The sequence below is a fragment of the Babylonia areolata genome, chromosome 2, assembly GCF_041734735.1.
Source record: "Babylonia areolata isolate BAREFJ2019XMU chromosome 2, ASM4173473v1, whole genome shotgun sequence".
Taxonomy (NCBI): Eukaryota; Metazoa; Mollusca; class Gastropoda; order Neogastropoda; family Buccinidae; genus Babylonia; species Babylonia areolata.
Window position 1 is genome coordinate 15,635,057 of NC_134877.1, and position 16,710 is coordinate 15,651,766.

Genomic DNA, 16,710 nt, shown 5'->3' on the forward strand with positions numbered 1-16,710 from the left:
GGAAGAAGTCCCAAGTTTAAAAACAAGGTAACTGACATGTATATGTTCAGTCCTATCTCTGTTGTGAGGTGACAGCTCTTCATTGATGTGCATACTCATCAGCAGCAGTCAAGGGGTTAAACAGATCTCTGCTGGTAACTGTTACATAGTTCAGTTGGATAGTACAGAAAGAAAGAGGAGGAGGAGAGTTTACAGTGACAGATCACTACTTAAACGTAATGCTTGTTCACGATTCAGTCAGAATGACCAAGGATGCAGTTGTTTTTCAGGACAACCCCAACAAACCGTGGGTGGATCAAGAAGATCAGGTTTGCTCCGGGTCGGGAGAACCTGAAGTTTTTCACTCTGCACAACGACGGTGTTCTCATCTGGGACATTGGTGCTGAAGGAAAGGTCGGTAGTGATGTGTGTGTGTGTGAGTGTGTGTGTGTGTGTGTGTGTGTGTATGTTTTTATGTGTGTGTGGTGTGTGAGTGTGTGTGTTTGTGCATGTGTGTGTTTGTTTTTGTTTGTATTTTTTTCATGTGTAAGTGTGTGTGTGTGTGTGTGTGTGTGTGTGTGTAAGATGCACCATGAGTCATCATCATACATTTTGGTCACTCCTCCAGTATCAACTGCAGCTCACCCAACAGCACACATTATTTTTTATTTATTTATTTTTTTTTAATAGACATTAAAACTCCGAGAGACTTATTTCTGTTGTTGCTTACGATCTAACTCCAAATGGTGTGAGGTGCACTGCTTGTAGTAATGTATAGAAACTTTGTGGTATATTTTTTATAAACAAAATCAAAACAAACACATCAATTATCAGCTGGAAATAGATTATGATTGTGAATAACTGCTTGAGGACTTTGCTTGTTACATTCAGGGCATGAAATACTCACCCATCCAATTGTCCGGGACAACTGAACTTTCTGACATGCATCCCTTATTTGACTGCGTCAGTGAATGGGGGACTGAGCTGTCAGTTTCAGTTTCAGTTTCAGTAGCTCAAGGAAGCGTCACTGCGTTCGGACAAATCCATATACGCTACACCACATCTGCCAAGCAGATGCCTGACCAGCAGCGTAACCCAATGCGTTTAGTCAGGCCTTGAGAAAAAAAAGAGAAAAAAAAGGAAAAAAAAGCTGTCAGCTTCACTTTAACATCTCCACCCCCCCACTTTTCTGTTCCTGATTAACATGCTATATACATAATGAAATATGTCGGCTGACTTGCCATTGCACAACTAGTAGATACTTTTAGGTACTTTCTCTTATTAGGAAGGGCAAGTTGGAATTTTGGGGGATTGGTACATAAAAAAACCTACTTGTCCCCAGGATACCAGAAATTATTTAGCAGTTTCTGGCCCTGATGTGTCTGTGACACTTCTTTGTAGGATGTGTGTGTGTGTCTGTGGGGGTGTGGGGGTGAGACTCAGTGTGTGTGTGTGTGTGTGTGATTGTTCCTTGTCGCCTCTGTCCTTGTGTGTTTGTGGTAATGCGTCCGCCTAGGCAGCGATAGAATCTGAGGGCGCTGGTTCGAATCCCACAGTCACCAGTTTTTTCTCCTCCTCCACCAGAGCTTGAGTGGTGGTCTAGACGCTAGTCTTTCGGATGAGACAATAGAATGAGGTCCCACATGCAACATGCACTTGGCACACGTTAAAGAGCACTTGGCAACAAAAGGATTGTTCCTGGCAAAATTCTGTAGAAATATCCACCTAGGAAAACAAATAAAAAAATTGCAGGCAGAAAGAAATATTCAAAAAATGGGTGTGTCATTGCAATACAATACAGTACAATACAATCCAATCCAATACAATGCAATGCAATGCATTGCAATGCAATGCAATACAATACAATACAACGAACTTCCTCTTTCGCTTCATCAGGTCTCCGCACTCAGCTCTTTCAAGTCTGGCCTTAAAACCCACCTCTTCCCAAGATCGCCTCCCTCCTCTGCCTCTTCCTTGTCTTTAGTTTATTTAGTTTTAGAGTGATGCATGCATGTGAATGACTGGTGTGAAAGCGCTTTGATTTGTCTCTGCACAAGATTCAGCGCTATATAAATGGTATTATTATTATTATTATTGCTATTATTATTATTATCATCATTAGTATAATAATAATATTGATATTATTTGTATTTGTATTTGTATTTCTTTTTATCACAACAGATTTTTCTGTGTGAAATTCGGGCTGCTCTCCCCAGGGAGAGCGCGTCACTATGCTGCAGCGCCACCCATTTTTTTTGTATTTTTTCCTGCGTGCAGTTTTATTTGTTTTTCCTATCTAATTTTAATAATAATAATAATATTATATATTATTATATAATACAAGCCAAGTTGATTCCTTGCTTCCTGTGTGACAGTCTGAGATCCTGCACTCAGTGAAGAGCCCCAAGGACATCCCCAAGGTGGTGGACTGCGAGTGGGCAGGGTCTGACCGGCCGGCTGTGGTCACCAGCCACAGCTGCCTGCACATCCTCAACCTGGACATGCGGCAGGCCTCCTCCCCCATCGACAGCTGGCAGCTGGCAGGTAGCTGGTTCAGTTCGGTTCGGTTCGGTTTGGTTCGGTTCGGTTCCCTCCTGTGTGTTCAGCGCAGAAAATGTGTTATTTAGTTTTTTTTGTGTTTGTGTGTGTGTGTGTGCGTACATGCGTGCGTGTGTGTGTGTGTGTTATAATTGTTTTTTGTTGTTGATATTTTTTCGTAATACAATGGATACACAGAAAAAGAAACCAGCAACATACATAACCACACACATGCAAAATACATACATATAGATATATAGATGTATCTGTATCTGTGTATAAATACAATACAATACAATACAATGCAGTTAATACAGTACAACATAGTACAGTACAAGGCAGTACAATATAGTTCCATCCAGTACAATACAGTGAAATACAATATGATACAATACGATACAGTACTATACAGTTCAGTACTATACAGTATGATATGTATGATACAGTACAAAACAGTAAAATACATTATGATACAGTACAATACAATAAAATACAGTACAATACAATACAATGCAGTGCAGTGCAGTAAAATGTGGTTCAAAGCAAAGCAATACAGTACAGTACAATACAATACAATACAACACAACAGAGAATACAACACTATAGGGTACAATACAATACAATGCAGTACAGAACAATACGATGCAGTGCAGTAAAGTGCTGTGGAAAGCAAAGCAATACAGCATAACACAGTGCAGTGCAGTGCAATACAATACAATACAATAAAATACAATACAATACAATAGAGAATACAACACTATAGGGTACAATACAATACAATGCAGTACAGAACAATACGATGCAGTGCAGTAAAGTGCTGTGGAAAGCAAAGCAATACAGCATAACACAGTGCAATGCAGTGCAATACAATACAATACAATACAATACAATACAATACAATACAATAGAGAATACAACACTATAGGGTACAATACAATACAATGCAGTACAGAACAATATGATGCAGTGCAGTAAAGTGCTGTGGAAAGCAAAGCAATACAGCACAGTACAGTGCAATGCAGTGCAATACAATACAATACAATACAATACAATAGAGAATACAACACTATAGGGTACAATACAATACAATACAATGCAGTACAGAACAATACGATGCAGTGCAGTAAAGTGCTGTGGAAAGCAAAGCAATACAGTATAGTACAGTGAATTGCAGTGCAATACAATGCAATGCAATGCAATGCAATAGAGAATGCAACACTACAGGATACAATACAGTATAATGCAGTACAGAACAATATGATGCAGTGCAGTAAAGTGCTGTGGAAAGCAAAGCAAAACAGCACAGTACAGTGCAATGCAGTGCAATACAATACAGTACAATACAGTGTAATAGAGAATACAACACTATAGGGTACAATACAATACAATATAATGCAGTACAGAACAATACGATGCAGTGCAGTAAAGTGCTGTGGAAAGCAAAACAATACAGCACAGTACAGTGCAATACAATACAATACAATACAATACAATACAATAGAGAATGCAACACAAAAGGGTACAATACAATACAATGCAGTACAGAACAATACGGAGTGCAGTAAAGTGCTGTTGAAAGCAAAGCAATACAGTATAGTACAGTGGATTGCAGTGCAATACAATACAATGCAATGCAATGCAATAGAGAATGCAACACTATAGGATACAATACAGTATAATGCAGTACAGAACAATACGATGCAGTGCAGTAAAGTGCTGTGGAAAGCAAAGCAGTACAGCACAGTACAGTGCAATGCAGTGCAATACAATACAATACAATGCAATACAGTGCAATGCAATGCAATGCAATAGAGAATACAACACTATAGGGTACAATACAATACAGTACAGAACAATACAATGCAGTGCAGTAAAGTGCTGTGGAAAGCAAAGCAATACAGCACAGTACAGTGCAATGCAGTGCAACACAACACAACACAACAGGGTGACGGTGTGTGGCTGTGGTGGTGGCTGTTCCAGAAGCGGTGCAGTGCCCCTACCTGCTGAACAGCAAGGCGTCGGCCCTGCTCAAGTGCCTGCTGCAGCACCAGCCCTGGCAGGACAGCTTCTGCTTCTTGGTGGATGGCTTCCGGGAGGAGGACAAGGAGCTGCAGAAGACTGTCAACACCCACCTGGCCCTCATGGACAGGTGTTTTTTTGGGGGGATTGTGTGTGTGGAGGGTGGGGTTGGGGGTGCGGGTTTGTGTGTGCGTGTGTCGGTGTGTGTACGTGTGTGTGTGTTTGTAGGTAGGTGTGTATTTCAACACCTACCTGGCCCTCATGGGCAGGTGGGGTTTGTTTTGTTGTGTGTGTGTGTGTGTGTGTGTGTGACTTGACTTGATTTGATTTGTGTGTGTAGGTGGGTGTGGGTGTCAACACCTACCTGGCCCTCATGGACGTGTGTGTGTGTTTGTGTGTTTGTAGGTGTGTGTGTGTTTGTAGGTGTGTGTGTGTGTGTAGGTGTTTGTGTTTGTAGGTGTGTGTGTTTTTGTAGGTGTGTGTGTGTGTGTTTGTAGGTGTATGTGTGTGTGTGTGTGCGCGCGCACACGTGCTTTAAACAATTTCTTATTCAAAGAAACATCATAGCATAAGCACATCGACACAACAAGCATGGGAAGGGCATCAAGCATGGCTTATTCAAGCCCTACCCAATAGGAAACAATTAAGAACAAGACTTATGTGGACAAGTTATAGGAATCAATGTAATTATAATTACATTGACCTGTACAAGGCAAGCAACGTGTGTGTGTGTTTGGTGCGCTCCAGAAAGATGGGAGTGGTGGTAATGTGTTCTCCTCGAAAGTGAGAGAATCTGTAAGGGCATGGGGATTGATTTCCACACTCGCTGGAATTTTCTTCCCCTCCACTTGACCTGGAATGGTGGTGGTCTGGATGCTAGTCATTTGGATGAGATGATAACTAAAACCTTTTTTCATGTGCTTTTGATAAATTTGTGACAGATTGAACAAGTACCTATTTAGGTACTTGTTAGTTTAATGTTAAAGAACCTGGGTGTGGCCATGTATGGGGGACTTGGAATGAGCGGCGTTGGAGAAATGCCACTGAAATGGTGCAGATGATGGGACAGCCCCCCAAAAAGAGGGGTTAAAAGTCCCATAGTCCCTTACAGCCATTGAGGTAGTGAATTCATATCGTCTGTGTCTAAGGCTCGGCATAGGAAAGCGGGGCCCAATCCTCTCTTTTCATGGTTTTAACTTTCCCCAAGTCAGGCACTCGTTCGCATATGGGGTGTGGTGTTGAAAATAGGAGGAAAGTAGCTTTCCCAGGGACACAACACTGATGCTGAAACAGGGCTTTGAACCCTGACCAGTGACGAGCACTGAATCAGAAATTCAACAGCGTACTGATTCTGGCATGGTGCCTGCATACATACTTGTTGTGACGTTATTGTTAAGTTGTTATGTGCGTAATATATGATATGATATTATAATGAAATGTAATGTGATATGATATGATATTATGTTATATGATATTATATATTATATGATATTATATGATATGATATGATATTATATTATATTATATTATATTATATTATATTATGATGGAGAGTTGATATACTGTTAATGTGCTGCAGCACACTGAAGGCCTATCTCCCCAAGTGTCAGTTTGGAACAGCTGAACGATGCCTCCTGGCAGCAAGGTGAGTGTCATGTAATGCCTGAAAAGCATCAGCTGCACAACATAGGTACACTGAAGGGAGGTAATTAAAATAATTAAAGGGGGGTCATTAGCCACAGCTACTTTCAGTTTCTCCATTTGAGCGGAGTTGTGATTTGCACAGGACAGGGAATCAGACCCCCACTAGAGTCTGCACCAGTGGGTAATGGAACAGTAGGTTAGATTGAATTTTTTTTTATTTTTTTTTTTTTAATGTTTCATATCGCCAGAAAACGGTTTTTTTTTTTTTTTTTTTGGGGGGGGGGGGGTTGGCATCCAAATAAACAGAAAAGCATAACAATAATTATTATCATTATAATGTAGCACTGAATCCTGTGCAGATAGAAATCAAAGCATTTACACACCAGTCATGCATATACGTATGCATAACTCTGATAAACAGAGGTTTAAAAAATTTTTTTAAAAACTTAAAAATTCACATAGCTGGAGAACCTGTTGACCAAGAAGAGGCAGCGGAGGAAGGGCCACGGGAGAAGGCTATTTTGGGGAGAGGAATATTTTAAGAGCAGACTTGAAAGAGCTGAGTGAAACATGAACTCTTTGTTATTGATGAACGTGCTTGTCCCGAAAGAACTGTAAGGTGATGGTTTCCAGAAACTGTACATTTTTCACTGAGCATGGGTGTGTAGGTGACAATGTGAATGATTGCAGTGTGAAGATATTTTGATTGATACATAATCCCAGTATTTCGGGCATCAGCTGACCTAACTGCCAGCTAAATTCTTGTCACTGTCACTGTCCATGAAAATCCTTCTGCTGTCTACATTTGATTCTTCAACATTTTCAATGTGAAAATTCGAAAAGAGATGGCCAACAGCAAATCAAATGAATGAAAAAAGACTAGTGAAGGGAAGTAACTCATTAAACATTAAACATGGTATGGATGGATGAAAATGTGGATTTGGATGAGTTTTGGACTCACAGAGTTCACTGTTGCAAGTATACTTGGAAGTCCACACTGAGTGGTGCTCTGCTGTTATGAGTTACCTCGGAATTTGTCCACAATGAGTTTAGTGACACTGTGCAAGGTGGATCAATATTTGCACAGACGGAGGACAGTGCTATGCAGCCATGTCTTTTCTGGTTTTTTGACATTTTTAAACATTAGAATTTTAACAAAGGTTGGCACACATGGCATTCTGCTATCAAGAAACCAGTGTGTAGTAAAAGTGAAAAAAATGCTCATGTTTATGAGTGACTCGTGATTTTAAGACTGTGTGTGCTTTACCCTAATCGAGCACGTTTGTTAGGTTTGGGGCTGTTCTTTTGTCCTTAGGGGATGGGAATTCATGTTTCTTTTTTTTTTTGTGTGTGTGTATAAAGTGTATAAAGGAATATATATTATCTACTATAGATTCATGGCAAGGATTTAGTCTTGGCAGAAGGCCTGAGAGATTATGATTTACTTGCAGACTGTTTGGAGATGAGTCAGAAATCCACTTCTGGACAGTGGCCCTGCACTATCTGCGGACCAACAAGTCCAACCCTTCATGGAAGGTAAGACAGTCTGCAGGACTGATGTGTTCAGCGTTGGTCAGTCACTTAGTTCTGTCAGTCAGTCAGTCAAATGATATTTTGCCAAATGTAATAGTATGTCTTGCTGTTATGTATGCCTTGCTACTGTACACTTTGCACCCTGAGCACTCATTTATCTGTAACACCTGGTTGCTTCCCTTGGCCCAAATACTGCAGCAGGCATGTTCAGTTTCACTTTCTTAATCAGTTGTTAATTTTCAATCAGAGCTTTTAACATGTTTATCACCAACATTTTCAAGGGGATTGAACATGATTTTGACATTGCATGTGTTCTTATCTGAGCGCACTGGTTCGATTCACATTGTTGCCAGTATTTTCTCCCCCTCCACTTGACCTTGAGTGGTGGTCTGGACGCTAGTCATTCGGATGAGACGATAAACCGAGGTCCCATGTGCAAAATGCACTTAGCGCATGTGAAAGAACCCACAGCAGTAAAAGGGTTGTCCCTGGCAAAATTCTGTAGAAAAATCCACTTCAATAGAAAAACAAATAAAATTGCATGAAGAAAATACAAAAAAAAGAAAAGGGTGGTGCTGTCAGTGTAGCGACGCACTCTCACTGGGGACAGCAGCCCAAATTTCACACAGAAATCTGTTGTAACAGAGTAATACAATCCTTGTCCTACAGGAGGCAGGATCGCCCACATCCCCAGTGGAAGGAGGGGACCTGGTGGATCTGGCACAGTCCGATGAGGAGCAGCAGTCCCAGCGCCTTTGTTCCCTGTTCAGAGACCAGCCCCTAGAACGGTGCTACGACTCTCTCTGTGATAACTACAGCTACAAGGTAGGCGTGGTGCTACGACTCTCTCTGTGATAACTACAGCTACAAGGTAGGCGTGGTGCTACGACTCTCTCTGTGATAACTACAGCTACAAGGTAGGCATGGTGGTATGACTCTCTCTGGGATAACTACAGCTACAAGGTAGGCATGGTGCTATGACTCTCTCTGTGATAACTACAGCTATAAGGTGGGCGGGATGCCATGATTCTTTGTGTGTGATAAATTCAGTAATAAAAGATGCCACGATTCTATCTGTGATATTTTCAGCTGTAAGGTAGACTGGTGTCTCTTCTACTCTTCTTTTTCCTTAACTGTTTTGAAGAGTCATTGGGGTGCTGTACAGAAGAACTGTTCACCAGATTCTTCACAATCTGTTGGTTGTGTGTCAAAAGCCTGGGTCTCTGCAAATGGTTTTCCTGTCTATTCTGCAATGTTTTTCATTCCGTCGTTTTGATGGGTGTAGGAGTGCTGTTGTTATAATGTCAGCCGTAAGATAGACAGGATTCTCTTTGCAATAAATGCATCTGTAAGATAGGCATGATACGATTCTCTTTGTGATAACTTCAGCTATAGGGTTGCCAGGATGTTATGATTCTGTCTGTGATAACTGCAGCCGTTTATCAGTATTGCTGGACTCACCTCTGTCCTACAGAAGAACATTACAAGAAAAGATACAAACTCTCAGAAAATACTGTTTTTAAAAACAGATTCACATCACTCACAACTCACGCACCCCTTCCCACCTTACCTGTATCAGTATTGCTGGACTCACCTCTGTCCCACAGAAGAACATTACAAGAAAAGATACAAACTCTCAGAAAATACTGTTTTAAAAACAGATTCACATCACTCACAACTCACGCACCCCTTCCCACCTTACCTGTATCAGTATTGCTGGACTCGCCTCAAGAAGAACATTACAAGAAAAGATACAAACTCTCAGAAAATACTGTTTTTAAAAACAGAGTTACATCACTCACAACTCACACACCCCTTCCCACCTTACCTGTATCAGTATTGCTGGACTCGCCTCAAGAAGAACATTACAAGAAAAGATACAAACTCTCAGAAAATACTGTTTTTAAAAACAGAGTTACATCACTCACAACTCACACACCCCTTCCCACCTTACCTGTATCAGTATTGCTGGACTCCACCTCTGTCCCACAGAAGAATATTACAAAAAAAGATACAAACTCTAGACAAAATACTATTTTAAAAACAGTGTTACATCGCTCACAACTCACACTCCCCTCCCACCACACCAATATCAGTACTGCTGGACTCGCCTCAAGAAGAACATTACAAGAAAAGATACAAACTCACAGAAAATACTGTTTGAAAAACAGTTACATCACTCACAACTCAACCGCCCCTCCCACCTCACCTATATTTTTCTTCTTCTACTTTGTTCATGGGCTGCAACTCCCACGTTCACTCGTATGTACACGAGTGGGCTTTTACATGCGTGACCGTTTTTACCCCCCGCCATGTAGGCAGCCATACTCCGTTTTCAGGGGTCCTCACCTACATTGCTGGACTCCTCCTCTGTCCCACAGACGTACCAGCTGGACCGGGTGTCCCTGCATGACAGCAAGCGGGCGACGTACGAGCACACCCAGAAGTGTGCGGAGAACTACATGCTGCTGGGGCAGACAGACCGTGCCGTGCAGCTGCTGCTGGAGACGGAGGCGGAGAACGACTCCTACTACATCGATTCTCTGAGGTCTGTGGCCTAAACAGTGGTGTGGAATGCTTCTTTCTTCTCTGAAGTCTGGGGTGAAATATAGGTTTGTAATGTCTTTCTGTTGGTTCTCTGAGGTCTGTGACATAAACTGGGGTTTGGGATATCTGTTTCTGTTGGTTCTCTGAGGTCTGTAATGTAAACAGGGGCGTGTAATGTCTTTCTGTTGGTTCTCTGAGGTCTGTGATGTAAACAGGGGTGTGTAATGTCTTTCTGTTGGTTCTCTGAGGTCTGTGATGTAAACAGGGGTGTGTAATGTCTTTCTGTTGGTTCTCTGAGGTCTGTGATGTAAACAGGGGTGTGTAATGTCTTTCTGTTGGTTCTCTGAGGTCTGTGATGTAAACAGGGGTGTGTAATGTCTTTCTGTCGGTTCTCTGAGGTCTGTGATGTAAACAGTGGTGTGTAATGTCTTTCTGTTGGTTCTCTGAGGTCTGTGATGTAAACAGGGGTGTGTAATGTCTTTCTGTTGGTTCTCTGAGGTCTGTGATGTAAACAGTGGTGTGTAATGTCTTTCTGTTGGTTCTCTGAGGTCTGTGATGTAAACAGGGGTGTGTAATGTCTTTCTGTTGGTTCTCTGAGGTCTGTGATGTAAACAGTGGTGTGTAATGTCTTTCTGTTGGTTCTCTGAGGTCTGTGATGTAAACAGGGGTGTGTAATGTCTTTCTGTTGGTTCTCTGAGGTCTGTGATGTAAACAGGGGTGTGTAATGTCTTTCTGTTGGTTCTCTGAGGTCTGTGATGTAAACAGGGGTGTGTAATGTCTTTCTGTTGGTTCTCTGAGGTCTGTGATGTAAACAGGGGTGTGTAATGTCTTTCTGGTGGTTCTCTGAGGTCTGTGATGTAAACAGGGGTGTGTAATGTCTTTCTGGTGGTTCTCTGAGGTCTGTGATGTAAACCGGGGTGTGTAATGTCTTTCTGGTGGTTCTCAGAAGTCTGTGATGTAAACGGGGGCGTGAGACATCTCTTTCTGTTAGTTCTTATTTTTCTTGATATAACTTTTATCATTTGCCCAGTTTATTCTATTATAGTTACTTTTTTTGTCTTTTCATCTTTTGTTTGTTTTCATTTTACATTAATGTTTCATTGAAACATAGAGTAGGCTCTCAAGCCAGATCAGAGCATTGGGTTTATGTGAAGATCAGACTTCTGTTCCTTTTTTTTTTTTTTTTTTTGAAACAGCAGGTGTAGCGTTGTGTGTACAGATCAGTCCACATGCATTGACACCTCCTTGAAACTGAAACCAAAACTCCTGTGGTCTGTAGGAAAGTAGATGGTGGAAAATCATTTGTACTGCATTGATTCTGTCAGGTTTGGGAGGGTTGGGGGAGGATGGAAGGAAAGAAGAGTGAAGGGGCTTCCACTGCTTCATTCTCTAAAAACAGGGAGGAAAGGTGGTGGCAGAGTAATGTATGAATGTGGAAGCTGCATGTGAATGAATGAAGAATGATATGGATACTTTTATAGCGCTGATCCTCAGTCGGAGACCAATATCTGAGCACTTTACAAACACTGGGTCATTTGCATGCACAACAGGCTGCCTACCTGGGTAGAGCCAACTGACGGCTGCCATGAGCGCTCATCATTCATTTCCTGTATCATTCAATCAGATTTCAGGCACACACACACACACACCCAGACAGACATGTAACATTTTATGTGTATGACCATTTTGTTTATTTACCCCACCATGTAGCTAGCCATACTCCATTTTCATGGGTGTGCATGCTGGGTATGTTCTTGTTTCTATAACCCACCGATCGCTGACATGGATTACAGGATCTTTAACATGCATATTTGATCTTCTGCGTGTGTATACACACAGAGGAGGGTTCAGGCACTAGCAGGTTTGCACATATGTTGACCTAGGCGATCGGAAAGATCTCCACCCTTTACCCACCAGGCACTGTCATGGAGATTCGAACCCAGGACCCTCAGATTGAAAGTCCAATGCTTTAACCACTCGATAGCTGCACCTGGATGTGAAAAGCGCCTTGATTTATAGCTACACAAGATTTGGGGCTACATAGATGCATTTTTTTTATTGTTATTATTTTTGTTATTATCATCTATTATCAAAATTCTCATCTTTGTGTCCACGTGGTGGCCAGGGCGTGTCTGGTGGCCAGCGTGCGGTCATCGGGGGCTTCGCAGAGCACGATGAAGTTGGTGGCCACCAATCTGATCGCCAGCGGGCGGCTGGCGGAGGGGGTGCAGCTGCTGTGCCTGATTGACAAGGGGCTGGACGCCTGCCGCTACCTGCAGACCTACGGGGCCTGGGACCAGGCTGTGTGGCTGGCCAAGGTAAGGTGGGGGTGTGCGGGGTTGGGGTGGAGGGGGAGGGTTAGGGTGGACCAGGTGATGTCGCTGGTGAAGGTAAGGTGGGGGGAGGAATGGTGGGGGGTGGGGGGGTTGGGGTGGACCAGGCCGTGTGGCTGGCCAAGGTGGGGATGGGGGTGGGGATGGGGTGTGTGTGGGGTGGTGGAAGGGATTGGGATGGACCAGGCCATGTGGCTGGCCAAGGTGAGTGGTGGATGGGGTGTGTGGGTGGGGGGTGGGAGGTGGACCAGGCCATGTGGCTGGCCAAGGTGAGGGAGGGATGGGGTGTGTGTGTGGGTGGGGGGCAGGGGGAGAGGTGGACCAGGCCGTGTGGCTGGCCAAGGTGAGGGAGGGATGGGGTGTGTGTGTGGAGGGGGGAGGGGGAGGTGGACCAGGCCATGTGGCTGGCCAAGGTGAGTTGAGGAGGGTTTGGGGGGGGGGGGGGGGCGGGGGGGGGGGGGGGGTCTTGGGTTTGTTTCTCTGCATGTGTGTGAGATTTTCAGTTTAATGTCTGATCACTAGAAGTGTTATTAGACAGGTGTGTGTGTGTTTGTGTGGACCAGGCTGTGTGGATGGCCAAGGTAAGGGGGGCAGTGTCTGATGAGTTTGTTTCTGTGTGTGTGTTTCTTTGTCACATATCTGCACTCAGCTCTTTCATGTCTGGCCTTAAAACCTACCTACCTCTTTCCAAAGTATCCCCCTCCCTCATCTTTTCTACCTATCTGTTTACATGTGCTTATAAGTTTTTTTCTTTCATTTCTCCGAATTAGAGCTGTGTATGCATGTGAATGACTGGTGTGTAAAAGCTTTGATTTGTCTACATACAAGATTCAGCGCTCTATAAATATTTTATTGATGTTGATGATGCTATTATTATAAGTAGTAGTAGTGGTAGGAGCAGCAACAGCAGCAGCAGTAGTAGTCATAGATTAATTATCATTATTGTAAATTCAGGTAGCGTGATGTAGTTCTGACTGGTGGGTGTTTCAGTCTACTCTGGAGTTTGGGGAATGCTGTGAGGTGATGAAGCGATGGGCAGACCACTTGTGTACGGCACAGGTCAACCAGAAGGTAAGTCGCTAAACTAGAACTTTGGAATCAAAATTCCTTAAATATCAAAATACAGCAACACTGATTAACCAATAGCAAAAAATGGAAAAAAAAACCCAACCTCCCCTCCCATTGATATCTGCATAGAAACATTCTAATTGGATTATATAACAGGGATTCAGCAATTTAAATTAGAATATAAGTGAGTGGTTGGACATTATTTCTTTTATGTTTTGTTCTGAAAAATCATTTTACCTTTGCATGAGTTTGGGAGGAAACTGACAATTCTATAACACTTAAATAAAATATGGTCTCATGTGTGGTATGTCTACCACAAACACAAGAAATGTTTTTATTAAACTTCTTCTTATTGGTTTATTGTCGACAGGGTGGTTTAGACATCTGCACATTCATTCATTTTAGCACACTCATACACACTGATATATGATAGATGTGGAGACTGGGAGAGGGACTGGATGATGGGAGTGCAGTGTATTGAGAAGGAAATACAACAACAACAACAACAACAACAAAAAACCCCACCTACCTAACAGCAAAATGTTGAGGCATAAGGTTGACTGGTCATCAGTCATACTACCCTTAAAAGAAACTGCAACAAGCTACCCGTCACAGGGTGGTATCATTATGATCTCGGCGAATCATACAGAACACCTTGAATGCCACCTTGAATAAACTTTGTCATGTGTGTGTGTGTGTGTGTGTGTGAACATGTGACAGAGCAAGGCGCTGCTGGTGATGTTGTCACTGGGCCACTTCAACAAGGTGGTGGAGATGCTGTACAGCATGCGATGCTTCGACAGAGCTGCCCTCTTCATCGAGGCCTGCCTTCAGTTCGGGGCCCTGGCAAACACAGAGGAGACCGGTGAGTTGTCGGTCAACATGATGCTGTCTTGCAGTGGCAGCTGGTCTGGGGTGCTACTGCTCAGAAGTTTTTTGGCTGTGTCTTTCTTAGTTCAGTTACATGAATGTTACAGCCTCCATACGGACGACAAGACTGATTTCAAGGACAAAGATCAGAAACAAGATATTCACTGATTAACCTATTGACTGCTGAGTTTCAGTTTGTTTCACTTTCTGAAGGCGGTGTCACTGCGTTAGGACAAATCCATATACACTACACCACATCTGCTATGCAGATGCCTGACCAGCAGCGTAACCCAACATGCTAAGTCAGTCTTTGATGCTCAGTTTAATATTTCGGTCAAACTTGAGAGAAAAAGTGAGAGCGGGATTCGAACCCAGACCCTGACGGAATCTGTACTGGCAGATGAACGTCAACTGACAGATGAACCTTGATGAAATGAAATCAGAGTTGTGTGATTTGAAATGTGAGAACTTCTTCTTGTGCGCTATTAAGAGGCGTGATTGACTTTGCTGAAGAAACGCATCATGCATTGCCAAGAGGAAGAAGTCCAAATAAAGAATGGTGATCAGTATCCCAACCTGTAACCTAGCATCTTGTCTCGGACAACAAGCCCTTCACTGATGAGTGTACTCGTCAGCAGCAGTGAAAGAGTTAAAACTAACCAGAGTAAAGTTTATATTGAAAAGAAAAGTAGTGACATTATATCAGTGAAGAAAGACAGTGCACCATTTGCATACGTTTTTACCCCCTTCCTTTTTTTAATGAGGAAAATGATGGAGAGGATCCTGACTTTGTTCCAGCCCATTAACAAATCACAAATGTGCAGAGTCAGACAAAGAATGTTGCCAGCATTTGAGTAACAGAAACAGCAACAATAACAAAAACAAAAACTAAAGGAAAACAATCCCAACACCATGCACAAAAAAATATTTTGTAAATGTTAAATTAACTGTTGTTTGTCAAACAGTGTTGTTAAATCCTCCATGCTCCAGTTAGAATTAAAAGGTTTACCAAAACTTGAAACCTATACCATTTATTAACCTTTCTTTTCTTTGTTTATTCTTTCAATGTTTCAGAGCCATGCATCTTTCCTTACATGTTCCTGTCTTGTGGTTGTGCAGGTCCCCTGTTTGAGGCAGTGTTTTTGGAGTATGCGCGTTTCCTGATCAACCTGGGCCATGGCAAAGCGGCCAGCTACTACTGCTCCCTGGCTGGGGACAAGGGGGCGCAACTGTACAAGGAAGTGTGCATTCTCTTCAACTACAACTGAAAGGGGGGTGGCCAGTTGATTATTTGGGAGCGTAACCATACAGAGACGTTTGCTTTCTCCTCAACTGCTGTAAACTATCTTGTGAAGCGCCCATGGCCAATCAGCACATTGAAGTTCATGTAAAGATCAGGCAACCTGCTCCCCCCCCCCACCCCTTTTTTTGTTTTTGTCTGTTTGTTCACAGCAGATGTGGAGTAGTGTATATATGGTCAGTCCTGCCACCTCCTTGAAAGTGAAGCTGGTAAGCGCCCACCCCCTCTTTGCTCAAATTTCTCCCTAAAGTTGGTTACTGGGTACCTAACCCTTCTAGAGAGCCCAATCCCTTACTGTGTTTCCCTGTAAAGTAGTGGGTGTTTACTGGATACCTAACCCTTCTAGAGAACCCAACCCCTTACTGTGTTTCCCTGTAAAGTAGTGGGTGTTTACTGGGAACCTAACCCTTCTAGAGAACCCAACCCCTTACTGTGTTTCCCTGTAAAGTAGTGGGCGTTTTCTGGGAACCTAACCCTTCTAGAGAACCCAACCTCCTACTGTGTTTCACTGTAAAGTAGTGGGTGTTTACTGGGTACCTAACCCTTCTAGAGAACCCAACCCCCTACTGTGTTTCCCTGTAAAGTAGTGGGTGTTTACTGGGAACCTAACCCTTCTAGAGAACCCAACCCCTTACTGTGTTTCCCTGTAAAGTAGTGGGTGTTTACTGGGTACCTAACCCTTCTAGAGAACCCAACCCCCTACTGTGTTTCCCTGTAAAGTAGTGGGTGTTTACTGGGTACCTAACCCTTCTAGAGAACCCAACCCCCTACTGTGTTTCCCTGTAAAGTAGTGGGTGTTTACTGGGAACCTAACCCTTCTAGAGAACCCAACCCCCTACTGTGTTTCACTGTAAAGTACTGGGCGTTTACTGGGAACCT

General features: G+C 42.9%; 1 protein-coding gene across 1 annotated transcript in view; it reads left to right on the plus strand.

Moving 5' to 3' along the window:
* The window catches only part of LOC143298503 (WD repeat-containing protein 11-like), a 43,814-nt gene extending 27,104 nt beyond the window's left edge, over window positions 1-16,710 (plus strand). Inside the window, exons 19-29 of the mRNA XM_076611328.1 lie at window positions 270-393; window positions 2,355-2,523; window positions 4,498-4,666; window positions 6,116-6,181; window positions 7,632-7,716; window positions 8,383-8,538; window positions 10,095-10,261; window positions 12,386-12,578; window positions 13,584-13,664; window positions 14,382-14,526; window positions 15,651-16,710. Of these exons, the coding sequence (XP_076467443.1) occupies window positions 270-393; window positions 2,355-2,523; window positions 4,498-4,666; window positions 6,116-6,181; window positions 7,632-7,716; window positions 8,383-8,538; window positions 10,095-10,261; window positions 12,386-12,578; window positions 13,584-13,664; window positions 14,382-14,526; window positions 15,651-15,799 (1,504 nt within the window). The 3' untranslated portion in view covers window positions 15,800-16,710. The remainder of the gene's footprint in view (window positions 1-269; window positions 394-2,354; window positions 2,524-4,497; window positions 4,667-6,115; window positions 6,182-7,631; window positions 7,717-8,382; window positions 8,539-10,094; window positions 10,262-12,385; window positions 12,579-13,583; window positions 13,665-14,381; window positions 14,527-15,650) is intronic.